Here is a 17,841-nt window from a genome sequence, read left to right as displayed (position 1 = left end):
TCGTTTTGGATTAAATCCTCTGGTGCCAGTATCTCCCTCTACTGGGAAAAAATGAATATGATGTGCAAAGACCGTATTATTTTTTGTTTTTGTTTTTCTCTCTTTGCGCTGCTGAACCAACAATACGGTACTCGCGCGTTGCATTGTGGGACACAGAGTAGCATGGAAGCGGCCACTAAGAGCATGTCGCGGCGTCAATAACATAACATTTTAAGTGTTACATCCTCATAATTGATTATCTGTCATAATATTAACAAAAAGTCAACTGGTATAAGGTTGTCACCACGCGTGGAAGCAGGTAACGGTCTCAGCACCGAGTCTGACACAATGTGCTAGTTGAAGCTAAAGCTAAGGGTCAATGTAAAGTGAAAGCTTATTAGGCTAACGCTGTTATGATAGAGGTAAAATTGGTCTGTCCACAGGTGCATGAGATTAAGCAGATGTCGAACGTCCTGTCTACATGATATTTCAGTAATGTGTTTATGGTTTATCGTAGAAAACTGAGGACATGTCTGTACTGGGAGGTTTGCTGAGGGCTGGAGCGTCCTTGTGTCAGTCTGCTGGGACTCTGATGCACACAGCCAGGACCATTTCTACAGGTGAGCGCTTTCACCACTTCCAGCAATGATGCGTGTCCTGATCAGTTTGTTTTTCATCTCTGTACAGCAGCAACCAGCTAACTTCTTGGTCTTAAGCTGTTGTGACTTAATATGATTTTAACGCGAATGCTTGGCCGTCAGATTACATAAAATCATACCAGAAACAAACCACACAAGGATGGAAAAGATCAAAATTATTTATCTGTTTTCAAATTAAGGAGTGTAGAAATTAATACAAAGTAGAAACTATATATCACATTAGATCAACTCATTTACATGAGCTTTATGTTGACACTGATCAGCCATAACATAAAAACCACTGACAGGTGAAGCGAGCAACACATCTTCCAAGGTCATGTTCTGCTGGGAAAACCTGCATCCTGGTACTCACATGGATTTCACTTTGACATCTACCTAAACATTTATGCACACCAATCACCCCACAGCCATACAGTACTGACAACACCACTCCACTAATGAGCAGCTTTTTGCACTGAACCTTGCAAAAAACAGCTTAGTAAGGGTTAAATGGCATGTCAAAGAGCCTGAGGTGTTCCCCTGACCTCTAAACTCTCCCGATACCAGTTTGATGGGATCTGATACCGTCCATGGGAAATGAGCTCAATACACAAAAGAGCTGACCACTGACCAGTCTGTCCAGTGACTGGTAAGAGCCCTTTTGGCAGGACGAGGAGAGCACACTCTTCATTAGGCAGGCAGAATGTGAAAGTTGCATTCATTTTTTCTTAAAAACATTTGAGGATTGTCTTCTCCAGCACATCACAAATATTATCAGTGGGATTAAGGTGTTGGTTCTGTGGTGAATCCTGGCTTTGTCATCTTGGAACATGTCTGTGCCATCAGGGAGAGAAAAAAAAGATCTATTGATGGAAAAACAAAGTCATTCAGTGTATTTGGGTGGTCAGCTGACCTTAATTTTAGGGCACGTTATCTTCGTTAGTTTTATCATTATCTTAAACCAGGTGGGTTTTTTTAATGGCCAGACACTGTATAACATTTATGTACTGCAAAAACTTTAAAATAATTATTTTATACTTTTACTACTGTTCTAGTTCTTAGAATGTTTGTAATGATTTTTTTCAGCACTAAATGTAATGTAAAGTGCAAAATATACTCACTCAAAACTGCGTTTTTTTCAGGTTCATGCTGCCAGGTTAGGATGCATGGTATTCCTCAGCCAAAGCTGGTCGACAGGTGGACTGAGAAGAGGAGCATGTATGGAGTTTATGATAACATAGGCATCTTAGGTAAGTGTCCTCAGGTTTTTAAACTTTAAGGGTTTACAGCGCCTCTGTCGATTCGGGAAGTTTTCTTCTTCAAATTATTACATTTTGCTTGTTGGAGAGCAAAAGAGCCGAGTCCTAGTCTGAGTTACTGGATGTCAGTCAGTAAATGTACACACTGTCTTACTACATTCTCAAACAAGTGGAGATTAAATGCTTTAGTTGGGAGAGAAGAGAAAGTTATCAAGTGTTTTAAGAGTTTAAGGAATTTACCATCCTGGTTCAATCTGAGCATTTCTCACTCTTGGAGAAACTTAGCACTTAGCAGACTCTCATCTTAAATGTTTTCTTTTTTCTTTCTTTGTGTCTTCAGGGGACTTTAAAGCTCATCCCAAAGACCTTATTGTTGCCCCCTGCTGGTTGAAAGCATTTAAAGGAAATGAACTGCAGCGTGCAGTTCGAAAAAAGAAGATGGTGGGAGACAGAATGTTGACTCTGGACAGACACAACTTGGAGAAGAGGATCCGCTTCCTCTACAAACGCTTCAACCGCACCGGAAAAGGCCGCTAATGCTGAGCAAAGCAAATGCATAAGATCAGCCTTTAAAGACTGTCGGGAGTTCAGCGCTGTGATTTCATCGTGTCACCGTTCACAAAGGATAAAGAAAATATTTCTGTGTTTCAGACTTTATGTACTTGTTAATTGTTTTTTTTAACTTACTAACAATTTTTCCAAACACAAAATATGATACGAAAAACAGGAAAATACATAATAAATATGGCACAGAATAAGCGACTTTGTTTTTTTGTTCCTGCAAACCAACTTGATCTGCTTTACTCTATAGATTTAGCCGAGTTCTGCCATTATCGTACCTGAAGGGTTCTTGACAATCGACTGAAAATGTCAGAGAGATGGTTTGAAAGGCAGAGAATCCACTAAAGTAACAAAAAACAGATGAGTTGATCACTGAGAATGAGAATGGTATAAAGTTAGTGAGATATTTCTGCAAAGCAAAAAATATGCGTTGCTGGCTTATTTTCCCAGTCACTACACTGTAGGGCCAAAAGACGCACTGTAAATGATTGTCAGTCCAAAGCTTTGAACACTATTAATTAAAATCAACTGAGTGTTACTGATTATCTTGTTTAAATGGCGCCCATCAAAGGACGGTATCATTTAAATAACAAGTGAGCAGCATTGAGGAGAATGTGTACGATCGAACTGTCAAAAAAAGTTGCCTCCATAGAGTTTTTTCCTAAGCACTTTTCCTTGAGCTTGTTGGAAAACATGAGGTTGATGAATGAAGGAAGGAAAACTCTGGAGTAAGCTGTAAAGTTGGTTCTGCAGCACTAAAACTGCAGCTGTTTGGAAAACATTCCACAAACATCGCTTTAGACACTTTCCTCTTAACATGTTTGTTTTACATATGTATTAAGATATAACACAAGATATAAACTCATTATCAAGGTTGATAATTCATAGATATGAAGGAAAAATTCACTAAAAATAAAAGATGCTGTTACACGTGTGCCGCTCACACTTGACCTTGTGTGCTCATTTTATTTACATGCATTTATAATATTTATTTCCATGAATCCTAGTCAGTGGATTACGGTATGGAAGTAATCAAGCACCACTTGAGTGTTGCTGCCACAAGGAATTGTTGGGTGGATTTCTATCTTTGCCTTTCAGAAAGGATGGTCCTTTATTTTCTAGGAGACATTAAAGCCCTGAAGCATTGACAGGATTCAACAGCCCTTAACACTCAGAAGAAGACTACTTTACTTGAACAGATGTGTTGAAAGCATAAAAAATGGGCAAGCAAACTGAGGGACTTTAATATGACTGGACAACTGGGTCAGAGCATCTCTAATTCTGCCGCTCTCGTGACATGTTCCCAGTATGTATTGGTCACAGCTCACCAAAAGTGGTCCCATGAAAGATCACTGATGACAGTCTGGTGGGTGAAACTCTTATTGGTGATTCTAGTAGGAAGGTGTCAGAACAATGTCTTAAAGTGGAGCTGTGTAACCACGGATCAGTCAGACTGACCCCTGTCCACAGCCATAGGCCGGTTGTTAGATCCTGGCTGGAGAGGTTTACTCAAGATCATCAATGAGCTCAGCTCGGTGATAAGAACAGGTCAGCCAAGCTCCTCTTCAACAGGCTTTGATTGGTATCTCTTTGGGCAATGTTCAACCATAAGGCCAAAAACAGACAGCTGGACACTTATTTGTGTAACAAACAAAGGGATCGCACGACTAAATTATGTTTTACTTTTTGTGACCTTACACTTAAAAGGTCTAAAGACGTATTCACATCAAATATTATTAAAATTCTTCTTGTAGCTTTGACAGATGTGAAACAATTAATAATTCAAGCATGCTTCCAAAACCATACAAACAAGTAGGGTTGTATTTGCATATCATTTAGGCATATGTTTATAGTATATTCATATCTGCTATTTCTTCTTTGAAACCTTCCTCTTATTTTCAGTGACTGGCATCACTGTTCCTCTTCCTCCTGAGCAGAGTTGAATCACAGTGGAAACGGTGAAGATGTTGTAGCCTCAAAGATGACACCGCTGGGAATCAAAGAAGAAATATTGCAAAGGGAAATGTAACACAAGAGCAGGAGGAGGGAGCTGGGAGAACCCCAGGCCAGAGAGGAAACAGTCGAGTCAACACTCTGTAGGCTTTCACTGTACCGCAGTGTCGTCCCGCCGCCCCATCCGACATGGAGAGCTGCAGCACTGCAAAGTGTAAGGGGAGACAGGGGAGGGGAGGGGAGGGGAGGGGAGGGGAGGGGGTACTGCACTGTCGTTACGAGTCCAAGTGGAGACGGTAGGAGGAGAGACGCATTATTGCAGTTGCCTACAGTGCCGTAACACTTTGCACGGACGAAACTACCGCACTTCCCACAAGAGAGAGAGAGAGAGAGAGAGAGAGAGAGAGAGAGAGAGAGAGAGACAGGGAGAGGGAGAGAGAGAGAGAGAGAGAGAGAGAGGAGAAGGAGACAGAAATCAAACAGACAGCAGATTTCCAGTGTCTGCACTTTTTCCTCTTAATTTTGAAATTGCTGGAATTTGTTGGAAGCTTTCAGTAGAGGCAACTTCCTAAGCAGCCAATCAGCACTGCGTCTCAGTCAGCATCCAGGATCAGCTCCAAATACTCAGCATCACTTGGAGCTGGATGCAGCCCTGCAGGAACCTAAACAACCGTGGATTTCTCTTGGATGGATTATAACTCAGAAGCGCTTTTCCTTTGAGCTCCATCACTTCCTGTTCTTCCTATCAGCCACACAGTGAGTTATTACCCGACCTGTATACGTGGGTCTGTATTGCGGTACTTTGCTGACGACTTGCAGTATAAATGCATCGCTAGAAGAACGACCCCACTGCGCCAAGAAGACTTCCACGCCCATACTTACTGAAACCTCTTTGCTAATTAAAATCTGTGACATTTTTGCTACAGGCACCTGCACATTTGCATCCTTTTCGGTCTGTGATCTTGCTCTTTTTTCCATTTCGCGGTGCACTTCAGACCCCCCCTCTCCTGCCTCACAGCCACCCCTCCTCCGCTGCTTGTGAGTCAGTTCAAACAGCTGCATAGAAGATGTGAGTATCAATGCGGTTTTTCTACCGCGCTCTTTTCTCAAAAACAACAACATAAGTGGGGTGGGATCGTTATATATTCAGATCTATTAGTTTCTTTGAATGTGTTCTTCAAATAGGTTATGTGAGATTAAGCTGATTTTTTTTCTTCTGCTTGATGGATTTTGCTGACGTAAGTGAAATTTTCCGCCACCGCTCTACTAAATTATGTATTCAGAAATTGACTGCTGTCTCTCTAAAGCCTTAAGCTTTATGTTGAGTTAAAATGCTTTCTTTTTATGCTTTCACCAAATAAAGCCTCTTTATTTTTTTTAAAAAGTAATTAATTAAACAGTATATATATCAAGACTTTTGAAGGTTTTGAGATACTTTGGAGTCATCAGCTGGATAATGTTGTTGAGCATAATCATGATTTTCAGCATGTTAACTGGGGTCTGCCGCTAAATTGCTGTAATATTTGTCCCCAAGCAGTGACTTTGATATTCCATCAGCAGTTCCAGTGACTGCCCACTTTGCAGAGCTTGTTTACACAGTTTTAAATCTCATCCTGACCCCTTCATCTTCCTCCTGCTGGATTTACCCTTCCTTCTTTTGGGTCCCATTTTTTCCCCTCTCACTCCCACCCAACATAAATTAAGAAGCTCTGCCTCCTCTATTTCTTCCTCACCAAATCTTCTTTTCCATTAGCATCATCCTGGAGAGGAATGTATCATTTTAAATCAGTGGCCATACTTTTCTCATTACACCCACTTCCCACATCACTCACTTCTTGTTTTGCCCTCTTTAATTTTCTTGCTCCATTTTTTTGGGCTTGTCATTCTACATCTCTTTTTTCCGTGCACATTTCACAGCTTTTCCTCTTAATACTTCCCTGAGCAGCGTATTCACAAAGCACATTTTCCTATAAATTGAGTTCCTCTGCACGTGCCTTAACCCATTCAGACATAAGGCCCCGTTTGAATAAGCCCTCTAAAACCAGAAGGGTTTTTGGAGAAAAACGTTCACTGAAACCGTTTCTTTCATAGATTCCAAAAGGACCTGCAAAACATGAAATAAAAATCTCACTTTCAGCCCTCTGTTGTTGTAAATTTATGACTTCATCTAATTTTTCTGTCTTAGTTTTTCTTTTTAAAGTCGTGTCCTGAAAATGTTGATGCAATAACATGCCAGGCTCGAAAGGTTAAATCACACATATGTTGCATCAGATCTGAATCCGTTTTAAAAAATGTATGTGTAACTAGCATGAAATATTCTTTGTGTCTCTGGCTCTTTTGAAAAAACGTCCACCTTCTTGGGCTTTTTCAGGTCTGCCCCAGATGCTGCCCCACCAGCTGGAGCTCCAGGTGCTCCAGGTGCACCCGGTGCAGATGGAGCCCCAGGCGGCGCACCTCCCGGCCCACCCAACACTTCCAGCAACCGTCGGCTACAACAGACACAGGCCCAAGTTGAGGAGGTGAGCTGGACTAAGTCAGAATAATTCTGTGGCATAGTTTGATGTTTCCTGTGTCAAGTGTGTTGAAGCCAAGTCCTAAATTATCTGGACTTGTCAGACAACATGTGCACTGCTTTCTCTGGGACAGGAATGAGCTAATATTTAAAAAGCCGTGTTGTTCTTGAATTAAATAATCACTGACTTCAATTTGTCAAGCATTTACAACTATTCTTTTATCTGTTTTATGATATACAGCTTCAGAAAAGACACTGTACTTTGCTGAAATTGTTCTCGTCATCCCCTTCCCTCCATCACTGCCAAATGCTGTCTCATTGTTGTTTCTAGGTGGTGGATATCATGCGAGTGAACGTGGACAAGGTTTTGGAAAGGGACCAGAAGCTTTCAGAGCTGGATGACAGAGCGGATGCTCTCCAGGCCGGAGCCTCTCAGTTTGAAAGCTGCGCAGCCAAGCTAAAAAACAAGTACTGGTGGAAGAACTGCAAGGTATTAGTGTGGGTCCATTACACTGACTGTCAACGGAGAGAAACTAACAATGTAATCTGAGTCTGAGGAAAGCATATGCCTGGTATTATGTAGTGTGCTGCAGAGAGGAAAAGTTCAAGAACGATGCACCAAGACGTCATAAAAATGTTTTAATGAGCTGCTGTGAAGCCTGGGGTGATGCTTTAGGCCAAAAAGGGAGAAAGACGTCTGTTGTAGTTTTCACTACCAGCTCTGAAATATTAAAAGGATTATATAACTGAACTACAAGAAAGACAAACAATCCAAAGTGTCATTGTTTTTCTGTTTTGTTTGAAGGTGTTGGCTTTCATGACATCCTCTGCTTTCTTTTTTCAGATGATGATCATGATGGGTATCATTGGAGTCATTGTGGTTGGAATAATATTCTGTAAGTTGAAGATGTTTAATCCAAATAAAAGACAGATTCATGAGTTTAACTTTAAAAAGGAGATAATCATTAGATGCTGGCTTCCCTCCCACTTCACATTTATGCATGTTGCTCTTTGTGCTACCTCAGATTATATAAATAAATCACACTATTAGTATTGAGGCTTTACTGATATTTTTGATGGGAAATTGAATAGAAGATACGGTTCTTCTGATTTCATTTACGGACAATGAAAGATGCACTGTAACACAACATTCCTACACAACAAAGAGAGCACAGCGTATTCTCTTGTGTGAAGCAAAGTTTTTCCAGATGTATGAGGCTAATGACTTCCGCTTTGTTTTTCATTTGCAGTGTACTTCTTCTACTGAGCTCCGCCCATCATTACAGATGGATATGGACTTGAGGATGATATAAGAGGGAAGAGAGGAGAAAAAGAAGAAACCCAAGCGCCAGTCCTCCCCTTTTATCAGCCCTCGCCTCCCTCTCTTCACACAGTCTTCCATCCAATCATCTTGCACTGAAACATGGCAGTAGTGTTCATAGGTGTCTCTGCTCTCTTTGTCCCCTTCCCTCCCTCCTTCTAGTTGCTTTCCTCAACTGTTTCTTCCACTGAGGTCTCATTCGGTCTCTCCTGTAAAGGCACCTCATGTATTATTAAAGGCTGCAGCTGAGCGAAAGAAGAATAAAGAAGAAGGAGAGAGTGGGAAAGTCCTGGAGACATTGGGAACACATGGGGCTAAACCAACCTAAGATAAAGGGGGGGGGACCTACATTTGTAAATTGATACAGACGTGTCTACTTAACGCACCCTTTGTCACTACTGCTTCTGTCATTGCTACTTACTAACATGTTAGATTAAGATTGTGATAATTTTTGTTGTATGTGTGTGTGTAATTGTGATCCTAAGCACTGTAGCTAGTAGCTTTTTCAGAGTTTACTTGATAGGCTTTTACCTGTAATTTCATCTTTTTCCATTTCCTGTTTAACTTTCTCTCACTCTATCTCTAATTTCAGCGGCAATGACAAGGAAGGAGAAAAGCAAAACAAGGGGCAGAGACTGTGAGAGTGTAGGAAAGGAGGAGGGGATTCAGGGAGAGGAGTAGGTGTATCACAACATTTTCCTGCATAAATAAGTGAAACTTAATTCATAACTGAAGAGCAGCCATTGATGGAGTAGTCCTGTAAATATACTTAATTTGTACCTGGGTTTTTGTACCACAGGTGGAATAGTGGTGGAATTATGCTTTATGGCAAAGCAATATGTGCAGCAAGACAAACACACAAAGCACCCACTAACAGACAATCTACTGTACACGCAAAGTGACTGCAAGGCCCCCGTGGAAAGTCTCAACTCTGATTTGGACAGGGTCACAGCCATAGACAGATGAATGTGTAGCATCACATTTCAACTTGGTTTGGGAGTTGTGCTGTCAAAGTGTTCGTTGTTTAAGTTGACCTGATTCTCAGAAAGCAGGAACATGGGAGAGAGGACCTGATAAGGAAACTCTGAGCCACCTGGCCATCCTGTCCCCTGCTGACTCACGTAAGAACAGGCTCATCTGTCACCTGCAGTAAGATAACGGCCAGTTTGAGGTGTTTGTTTCTAACCTGCATGGCAAACGGTGTCCGTAGTTTTGCCTATTTGTGTAACTTGTGTATCTGCCATTTCTGAATCTTACTGCCGATTGTACATTTTCTTTTTGTTAGTGGTTTAAGGACCTGTGTATATTGTCTTTCTGAACGGATACTTACTGCTTATGCAATGTGCAATGCAACGACGCTCACAAGTTTGCCAAATTTTGCCAAAATCACTTGCTTCTGAGAGAAAAAAAGTCATATTTAGAGACTGTAGACAACTATAGTAAACTTTCGAAGTAAAAAAAAAAAGAAAAGACATGTAGTATCGTTATAGTAGAACCATAAAACACATCTGTCGGTTTATGCTCCTGAAATTGTGTTTCTATAAATTCCTTAAGGTATTTGGGGGGGTGTTGGTTATAACGCGAGAATTTTTCTTTCTTTGGACTGATTTTGAAAGTTGACGAAGCAGTGAAAGATATGAACAACCTTATGTGCAAAGTGCATTTATGCATAACTGTAGCGCTCAGCCCAAATTACCTGATGATATTGTGCTACAATATTATTCAATAATTACCATATGAGATAAGAGAATATGTTTTGTGTCCCTAAAAAAAACAGTAAGAGATGCAACTAGATTTGCAAAAACAACTGCATGTTTACCACTTTTGCTGATGCCAATAAAGAAATCATGAACTGAACTGCATCCCAGCTCTTCTTATCACATTGGGCCACATTCTGTTGTGAGAAAACGTTTTTAGTCATCAACTCCATGTGAAGACAGCTGTCTTGTTACAATGAAAGGTCCCCAGTTTCACTGACATTTTCATAAAAGAGAAACTCTGTAGCCAAAGACAACGTAGAGTTGTGCTGAAAATACTTTTTCACCATAAATCTGGCCTAAAACATCGTCAGACTTTCACACAACGTCTGAGAGTGGATAAAGAGACTCCAATTAATAAAACTGTTTAAAAAGCATTGGATGGTAAACATATGTAAATCTTGATTTTAGGAACTGGTGCAACCACCCTTTGCAAAAACTGCAACTTAACCATTTCAAGGAACTGTTTATAAGCCCTCCACACGCTCAAGGCTCAATCTTCTGCAAAGAACAGTTATAAATATGAGACGTTGGTGGGTTTCCTCACATGAACTGTTTGTTTGAGGCTCTTCCACAATGTTTCTATTTGCTTATGGACAGGACTTTGACCGGGACATGCCAAATTGGTTCATTTCCTTTTCAGATGTGGTCAAATTGTGCTATTATTCTCATTAATTATTTTTATTCTCATAAAATTTTTAGGTTATGAATAGTTTAACAACAGTATAATTTTGTAACTGTGCGACTAAGTTAACCCTTTAATGTTTGAACTGAGAAAAAAAGAAAGGTAAAATGTTTCTTTTCGTTATTTTGTTTCTTTGGGGCAATTATGGGAAATTTTATGGTAAAAACATCCAAATTGATGTGGAGAGGTGGGGTATAACATGTGGTTTATTTCCACATATTTTCAATAAGATTCAGTATAATCAGAGTGAGACATTAAATGTTTGGGGCACATAATCTCAACGACTTCAGGGAAAGTTATGACTGACTATAATTTTCTGTAAACATGCAAAACATACAAAAGAACATACTAAGCATTGAGACAAGTCATCATACGAGTAAGAGGTGTGCCTTTGTCTAATGTATAAAAACCTTTTAAATAGGCATATGAAGGAGATGTGGATGCAGTACCAACAAATGGACTCATGATGCGACTCAAACCAGAAATATAATTCCAAAAAGGAGTTTGGTTAGTAAGATAACTTAATTTAGTTTGATATTATGAATTATTTGGTTTGAAGCCGATTAACATCTAATTAGTTGCTCATGTTGTTTAATAATCATTGGGCAAATGTGACCATTTTATTCATTTGTCTGCAGCTTTGTGCTGTACTTAGATTTGAGGATGTAGAGAATATAACAGAAGTACCCAAGACTTACTTCTTTCATTTGGTGTAACATTTGCAGCACTGTGATGTATCATGCTCAAAGTATGAAATAGTTACAGCACTTACACTTATTACAGACTTATTTTCTTCAATAAATAAATGACAAAGTGTGTATTTTTGTCTCGATTAGGTTATCTTCATTTATTCTAACGACTGTATTCAGAAACATAAAAAAATGTGTAGATTTACATCATTTTTAAGCCCAAACGTAAAACGTTTACCAATGTCGATGAGTCTCAAAATCGTTCAATCTGAGAGATGAATTACAAGAGTAAAAATATAAACATCACAACTATGAAAAATGTCACATTTAAAACAGTAGCAAAACAGCACAACAAAATTCCCCCAAAACTTCTCTTCTGCCATCTGAACCAGTTGAATTTACAACTTTTTATGGAAGTTACATACCGAATCACCTACTGAAACCAAAGATTACTGGTTGTACCGAAAAGTATTATCAAAGTATTACTTTTTTTATGACAGGAGAGATGCTGTAATGAAAGTACAGTTGTTCATTTATGTGCTGAGAAGTATCTTGTGGTGTAATGGCTGTGTTTTGAGCCTGGAGTTTAAAGCACTACAGGGTACAGAAAAAAAACTTCCTAATTTGCATTGTGTAACATGACATAATTACCAATAATCAACACAAAACGTATGAAGCAAATAACTTATACAGCCAGATCAGAATATACAGGAAATATGTACTGATCTTCCCCCACAAATGTGTGTTTTCCAGCTCATCATTTGGCCACCAGAATGAAGAGACATTGCAACTGGTAATAACATATAGACTCAAGCTGATCTATGACGAACCTATTTCATGACCTGATAGAAGAAAAGTAACGTGATGATGAGGAAACCAAGGATCCACCAATAGGAATCTGAAAAGTGACAAAAAAAGACAGAAATAAACATTTCAGACAAACATGCACATGATGCAAGATACAGTACCCGATGTGTAAAGCGCATCATTGATCTCTCAAGATAACTAAGAAAATATATAATTAGGGTTAACTTAGGAATAATTAGGCTAAACAAATCAATGGACTTTCAATCAGAGTTGCTTGTTGTTGATGCTGATACCTGGTTTAGGACTTTCTACTATCAGACTGACATCTAGAGGAGCTTCCAGGGCTTGGTGAGACACCCTACAGGTGATTTTGGTTCCTGCGGAGAGAGTGGGGGGCACGGTAAGGTGAGACGACAACGAGTATGTGCCATCCCCATGCTGTCGATGGCTGCTCAGGGATCCCTGATCTTTAAAGGGCTCAGGCTCTGTGTCTGACGGAGAGAGGAAAAGCCACTCTATCTGAAAGAGAGAGAGAACAAAAGGAAAATTATATCATTAGCAGCCAACACATATCCACATCATTCTAGCAGCTTTTGTCTATAAAGTTTACATACATACAAATACATACATTTGATTGTTTTCTAAAGTAAATGAGAGTTTTACAAAGCAAGGCTAAATATAAAGGTATCTGAACTTGCAGCTGTTCTTAGATGTTCAGACTAACTTTTCCCACATCTCAAAGTATATGAATGAAAATCTGCCACCACCACCAGTTTTTCTCCTGCTCTTTGAAACAACTTAGTTACTGATGACCAACCTTTTTATTTCTTTAGCTGGTCCAAAAAATATAATAATATAATATAATAAAAGAAAGACAGAAAAACTGTAATGAAATGTCTGGTTTTAAAGAGTGTCGGTCAAGCCTCAAAGAAATGAAACAGGGGCCAAAGAAAATGACAATGACAAGGACTTCCTCACCAAAAGTGCACATATGTGTGACCTCTAGTGGTCATTAAAACAACTGCGTGTGAAGGGTAAAATGGCTTCCAAGTATGGTTGAGAATGGAATGGATATTAGCTGGATTTAAACTGTGATCCATTTCTAACCTTATGTGGTGTGTTTACAAGTAATCCTGGCAACCTGTAACATGGCATTAATGTAAGTGATGGTGGCGATGTAAAAATGTATTTTATCTCAAACCATGATGGGTTTTCTTTTTCGCCACTGACTGAACTTATGTCTCACTCTTACAACTCACAAAGGTTAAAAGAACAGCATTTTTCTGCCCCATCCTTCCTCTGTACAAGGACTTTGTGGCTTGTTAGATGCGTCAGTTTCAATGTTGAAATGATTACATGAGGCGCATTTCCCTCATGCCTCTTATAGGCAGTGCTTTACGGGACAGAATAATGAGTCTTATTTAAGGGTGTAAACGACTGATATGACTGTTTCAGATAGAGGACGTGTTGGGACAGGGGCAAAGTTATGCATTATTGGAGCCATGTCCGCTTTGAGTCTGCTTCTGAGTGCCATCGTTCGTACTCAGTGGAAGTGCATACAGACCTCAGGTTTTCAGTTGCATTCATCCCTTGCATGTTACGAGCTCAAAACTCGAGATAACAACGGCTAAATGACAAACTCGATGACTAAAAACGGTTGTCCCTAAACTCATGAGTGATATCACAGTGGCTACATCCATATCTTAAAAAACTTTTACAGTCATATCCAGTGTACTGCCACAACACAACATTTAAGTTCAATACAAGTAGCGCTCTAGTAACGCTTTTTGTTTTACATGAACCTGGGAAACAGGTCAGTCTTTTTATCTGTCTGTCAATGCTGGGATGCAGAAGTGTTTTGTTGTGTCATTGAAGAGGGCTGCCTAATGGGAGATGAAAACGACCCATCTGAATGTCAGAGCAGTTAAAGCAAACAAACAAAAAAAGACTGTTGTAAAAATTCATAAAGTTGCAGATTCTCACACCAATGAAATTAAACTCAACAAAAAAAGAAGGCTGTCATTTCAGAGATGTGAAGGTTAGTAAAGCAGAGCTACTGACCTCTGCATCTAGTGGATAGTATTTGCTGCAGTGACAGCTTAAGGTCTGGGAAGACTTTTTATCCAAAGCCAACTTCTCCACTGATAGTGAAACATGCGGTGGTTCTGGAAAATAAGTGAACAAGAGAATTGACAGAAAATAAAAGAAGACATGCTTAAAAATGGACAAATCAAATTTGAGTGAAACTTACGTATAATATGGAGCTGAATGACCTGCTGGGCGTGGAAGTGACCAATACTGACTGTACAGATGTAGGTTCCCTCATCGACAGCCTTCAGCCTGCTCAGAGTCAGAGAGACGTTCCCCTCACGGACGACCTGGGCAGCATTCATGCTGGAGCCCTTCCTCTCACCATGCACTGAAGATGGAAAAAACTGTGTAAATGTGTAACACTGTGCAGACTCTGTTGTGAGGATTGCAATATAATATTCATATCTATGTTTTCACTGGTGTAGGATTACATAGAAATAAGAACTGTCATGAATTCATTACTTTACAGGCAGTAATTTATTTTTACAAACAACACAGATTCTCCTCCAGTCCCTCCAGCACAGTATATCGCAATGTTTCTACAGTATCTCAGAAGGGACAAACCAAACACAGACCTACACAGACTGCTTGTGTTTTTTTATGCCCACCATACTTTTTCTATGCAGGCTTGAAAGTGGTGGGTGAGATGGGGGGTTATTCAGTTTGAAGCTTTTTGCAAAAAGAGCAGTCGTCAATTCCCGGCTGCCTCAAACCACAATCTCTCTATTTTTTTGTTTGGCATGCTTCTGATGCATCCATCGGCGAGTGAATGTGTGTGATAGACAAAAGAGCACAATGTAGCATGTGCTGCAAGTGTGTGTGAATGTGTGAATGTAGTTTAAAAACGCTTTGACATGTCAACTGGACTAGAAAAGCACTATATGAGCACAGTCCATTTACCATTTACTTATCTGTTGCACCTTATTATAGGCAAAAAAAAACCAAGTGACATGACACAGTATGCAAAAAAGGTACATGAGTTCCAACTTTAAAAGGCATTTTGTGAAAGAAGCTTGAGATTCCCACAGTTAATCTCACATCAGCACAATCCCTCTCAAACCAACTAATAATACTTAAAAGTTTGCATAAAACTTGAAACAGCCTTACACGAATGATAATGCTCACCTACTGCGTTCTCCTCTGAATCATTCAGTTCCGTCTTCATTTCAAGTACTTTTTGGCCTTTTCCCCTGTGCTGCAGTCGCCATTCGACACTCACTTCCTGTGATAGTGGTATCTCCTGCTGCTTGAAGCCACAGTTGAGGAGAACATGACCTCTCAGGGGGGCAGATACAGACTTTATATTGGAAAACACCAGGAAAATCACTAAGATACAAAAGGGTAAAGACAGCAGAAAGCATGCTTTAGGAATTATGCTTTTGTCTAGAAAAAAATTGATAACAGTAATAAATCTTTGTCATTCTTGTAAGGCGTGATTTCACCTTCAGTCAATAGAGTTCCTGATGGGCTGAGAGGCAGACCAAGTTTGTTTTGTATCAGCTGTGATTGATTTTTTTCTATTGTCAAAGTCTGCAGTATCAGTGACGAGCTGAACTCATGTCCCTCCACACTGAGGGACACCATAAAATAGGCCGGATCTGAACCTTCCTGCTCTTCCCGAGGAGAGTAGCGACTTATTTCACACATCACTTCCTGCTCATTGCAGTCTGCGTGGAGCAACACGTCTGCGTTGGGGATCTCGGGTGAAGACGCTGCCACAGTGAAATGAGATCAATTCAACGCCGTTTATGCTTATATTACACAAATCTTTATAAAGAATGCAGTGGGAAACCTTTGGTCTCAAACAGGATGAGTTCTGGATCAGGGACTGAGGGCGGAACAAATGGAGTGAGAATTTCAAGAGATTCGTCTGGGCCTACTGCAACATCTCGAAGGACAAGAGTGGCTGGTGTTCGGGTGAAGAGAGCACCACCTCCCATTCCACCAAGTCCAACTCCCTCCTCCACCAGAGCACAAGAAAGTACTACATCTGCAACCCCATCAGCTGAAAAGCACAACAAAAGTTTCTTGAAAATGTGTAATAATCGACTTTTATAGTTGTTACAGTTGAGATGCCACTTCTTTTTATCTTACTGAGTTTATTCATTTTGTCATCATCAGTTTAACTTACAGAAGCAGACAACTGCGAGTGAAGTTGAGCAAATTCTAGTTCTAGTTATATTTCAGGGAAAGGCCTAATAGTATTAAGAAATCGGACAATGTGAAATACTTCTAAAAAAAAAAGAGAGATATTCTGAGCTGAAGGTCATCATTGGCTGAAATTTTATGACCATCGTCGAATGCTTTACTACGATGCATGTAAATATCATCTTACCATACACACATGTCACGAAGCATCCGAACAAAATTACACCAATCATCACCAAGGAGCAGAAGCTTCGTGTCTTTATAAAAAAGTGTGGACCGATCAAATTAAGTGAAATTATTACTAACTACACCACTTTCACTTTTGTTTTCAAAAGCTACTGACGTGTCATATTGATGGTAGTTCGTTTCTGCAAGTTCGTTTCGTTTTTTTTTTTTTTTTTTTTTTTTTTCATAAATTAGGTTAAATTGCAGTACAATTTTAACGCTAATCCACTTTAAAATTAAACTTGCGGTAGTGCAGAAGCTGAGTCGGGGTTTGTCTGTCCAGAGCATGCGCAGAGTGCAGCAGCAGAGAACTGTGAAAATGAAAGCTGACGCGGGATCGTCCAATGAGAGAGCAGCAGGAAGAAGGTCATGCGTCACTATGGAAACGATCACATGCGACCGTCCTGTAGTCAAATGCTTTGATGACACCGCATGCTTTATTTATGCATTTTTAATGTACAGCAAATAATTACAAAAGTAGAGATCTGAATTGAAGCTATAGAGCAAGAAAAAAAATTAGACGGCAAGTTTGTACCCTACAAAGGGTAAACAAGTGAATCTTTCCTCAGTTAGTTAATAGGTTAAAGTATTCTGCTGCCTGAACTGGGGATGATGTGTAAAGAGCTTTAAAGGTGCTAATGGGATGATTTTAGACCGCAAAAGTAAACCATTGTCCCGTTTTTCACACAGTTATGTTGTTTGAAGCCACTGCCTTTTTATCCAGCCATAATGCCAAAAAGTCACTTGTTCAGCTCCGTGGATCTTCTGGCATTTTACAAAGAGTACAAACAAGTTTAAAACGGTTTGTTTAAGTTATCTGTCAGTCAAAATGTTGCAACCTCTCGACATGCACTGCTCGCTCTTTTACTTCTAGTTTGTTTAACCAAATGATGACAATGAATAGTTTACTTACCTTATATTATTGGAATAATGCATAAACACAGAAATAGGATGAAAGTTTCTCACAAAGAATTGAATATGCTGCATTATTGACACAATAATAACTTATATAATAAACAATAATCTACATATGGTTTGATAGGTTTTACATTCAAAATGTAGCATCTAACATGCATAAAATAGATAAAAACAAACAAAAAAAAGAAATCCTTTAACATGTTGAACTATTGTCCTTCAAGTTCGTGGTGCGAGAAGGGAGGACCCAGATGCAGAATTCAGAATAAACTTGGATTTATTAACAAAAGCACAAGGCAAG

General features: G+C 39.6%; 3 protein-coding genes across 4 annotated transcripts; 2 read left to right on the top strand and 1 right to left on the bottom strand.

Annotated features, from left to right (window-relative positions):
- The first annotated feature begins 131 nt into the window (after positions 1 to 131).
- Positions 132 to 2,634, top strand: mrpl51 (mitochondrial ribosomal protein L51). 2 transcript variants are annotated; one of them, XM_072394021.1, is made up of 4 exons: positions 132 to 298; positions 506 to 599; positions 1,760 to 1,867; positions 2,217 to 2,634. In XM_072394021.1, exons 2-4 carry the CDS (start codon positions 509 to 511, stop codon positions 2,411 to 2,413), a joined length of 396 nt encoding a protein of 131 aa, XP_072250122.1. In that variant the 5' UTR covers positions 132 to 298; positions 506 to 508; the 3' UTR covers positions 2,414 to 2,634. The 2 variants fall into 2 exon arrangements, with proteins under 2 accessions (XP_072250122.1, XP_072250121.1); XM_072394020.1 differs by having other exon boundaries at positions 497 to 599.
- A 2,031-nt stretch (positions 2,635 to 4,665) lies between these two features.
- Positions 4,666 to 10,080, top strand: vamp1b (vesicle associated membrane protein 1b). Its single transcript, XM_072394019.1, has 6 exons — positions 4,666 to 5,146; positions 5,386 to 5,459; positions 6,762 to 6,909; positions 7,234 to 7,392; positions 7,747 to 7,798; positions 8,153 to 10,080. Coding segments are annotated over exons 2-6 (378 nt in total). The 5' UTR covers positions 4,666 to 5,146; positions 5,386 to 5,457; the 3' UTR covers positions 8,170 to 10,080.
- Positions 10,081 to 11,353: 1,273 nt separating this feature from the next.
- On the bottom strand, positions 11,354 to 16,729 carry tapbpl (TAP binding protein like). Its single transcript, XM_072394018.1, has 8 exons — positions 16,588 to 16,729; positions 16,045 to 16,257; positions 15,695 to 15,964; positions 15,378 to 15,578; positions 14,413 to 14,580; positions 14,223 to 14,326; positions 12,455 to 12,680; positions 11,354 to 12,252 (listed from the first exon to the last, which is right to left on the bottom strand). Exons 1-8 carry the CDS (start codon positions 16,631 to 16,633, stop codon positions 12,185 to 12,187), a joined length of 1,296 nt encoding a protein of 431 aa, XP_072250119.1. The 5' UTR covers positions 16,634 to 16,729; the 3' UTR covers positions 11,354 to 12,184.
- Positions 16,730 to 17,841: the final 1,112 nt, after the last annotated feature.

The sequence above is a fragment of the Leuresthes tenuis genome, unplaced genomic scaffold (assembly GCF_036924035.1).
Source record: "Leuresthes tenuis unplaced genomic scaffold, fLeuTen1.0.hap1 SCAF_10, whole genome shotgun sequence".
NCBI classification, from domain to species: domain Eukaryota; kingdom Metazoa; phylum Chordata; class Actinopteri; order Atheriniformes; family Atherinopsidae; genus Leuresthes; species Leuresthes tenuis.
This window is presented reverse-complemented; position numbering and strand designations above follow the sequence as displayed.

Excerpts from the sequence above, each read along its gene's own strand:
- tapbpl (XM_072394018.1), bottom strand. The coding sequence starts at position 16,633 with ATGATTGGTGTAATTTTGTTCGGATGCTTCGTGACATGTGTGTATG. Across the intron at positions 16,258-16,587 it reads CTTCGTGACATGTGTGTATG|CTGATGGGGTTGCAGATGTA; the intron begins GTAAGATGATAT and ends TGTGCTTTTCAG. Across the intron at positions 15,579-15,694 it reads AGGAACTCTATTGACTGAAG|TGATTTTCCTGGTGTTTTCC; the intron begins GTGAAATCACGC and ends TTTGTATCTTAG.
- vamp1b (XM_072394019.1), top strand. Across the intron at positions 6,910-7,233 it reads CACAGGCCCAAGTTGAGGAG|GTGGTGGATATCATGCGAGT; the intron begins GTGAGCTGGACT and ends TGTTGTTTCTAG. Across the intron at positions 7,393-7,746 it reads ACTGGTGGAAGAACTGCAAG|ATGATGATCATGATGGGTAT; the intron begins GTATTAGTGTGG and ends TTCTTTTTTCAG.
- mrpl51 (XM_072394021.1), top strand. The coding sequence starts at position 509 with ATGTCTGTACTGGGAGGTTTGCTGAGGGCTGGAGCGTCCTTGTGTCAG. Across the intron at positions 600-1,759 it reads AGCCAGGACCATTTCTACAG|GTTCATGCTGCCAGGTTAGG; the intron begins GTGAGCGCTTTC and ends CGTTTTTTTCAG. Across the intron at positions 1,868-2,216 it reads TGATAACATAGGCATCTTAG|GGGACTTTAAAGCTCATCCC; the intron begins GTAAGTGTCCTC and ends TTGTGTCTTCAG.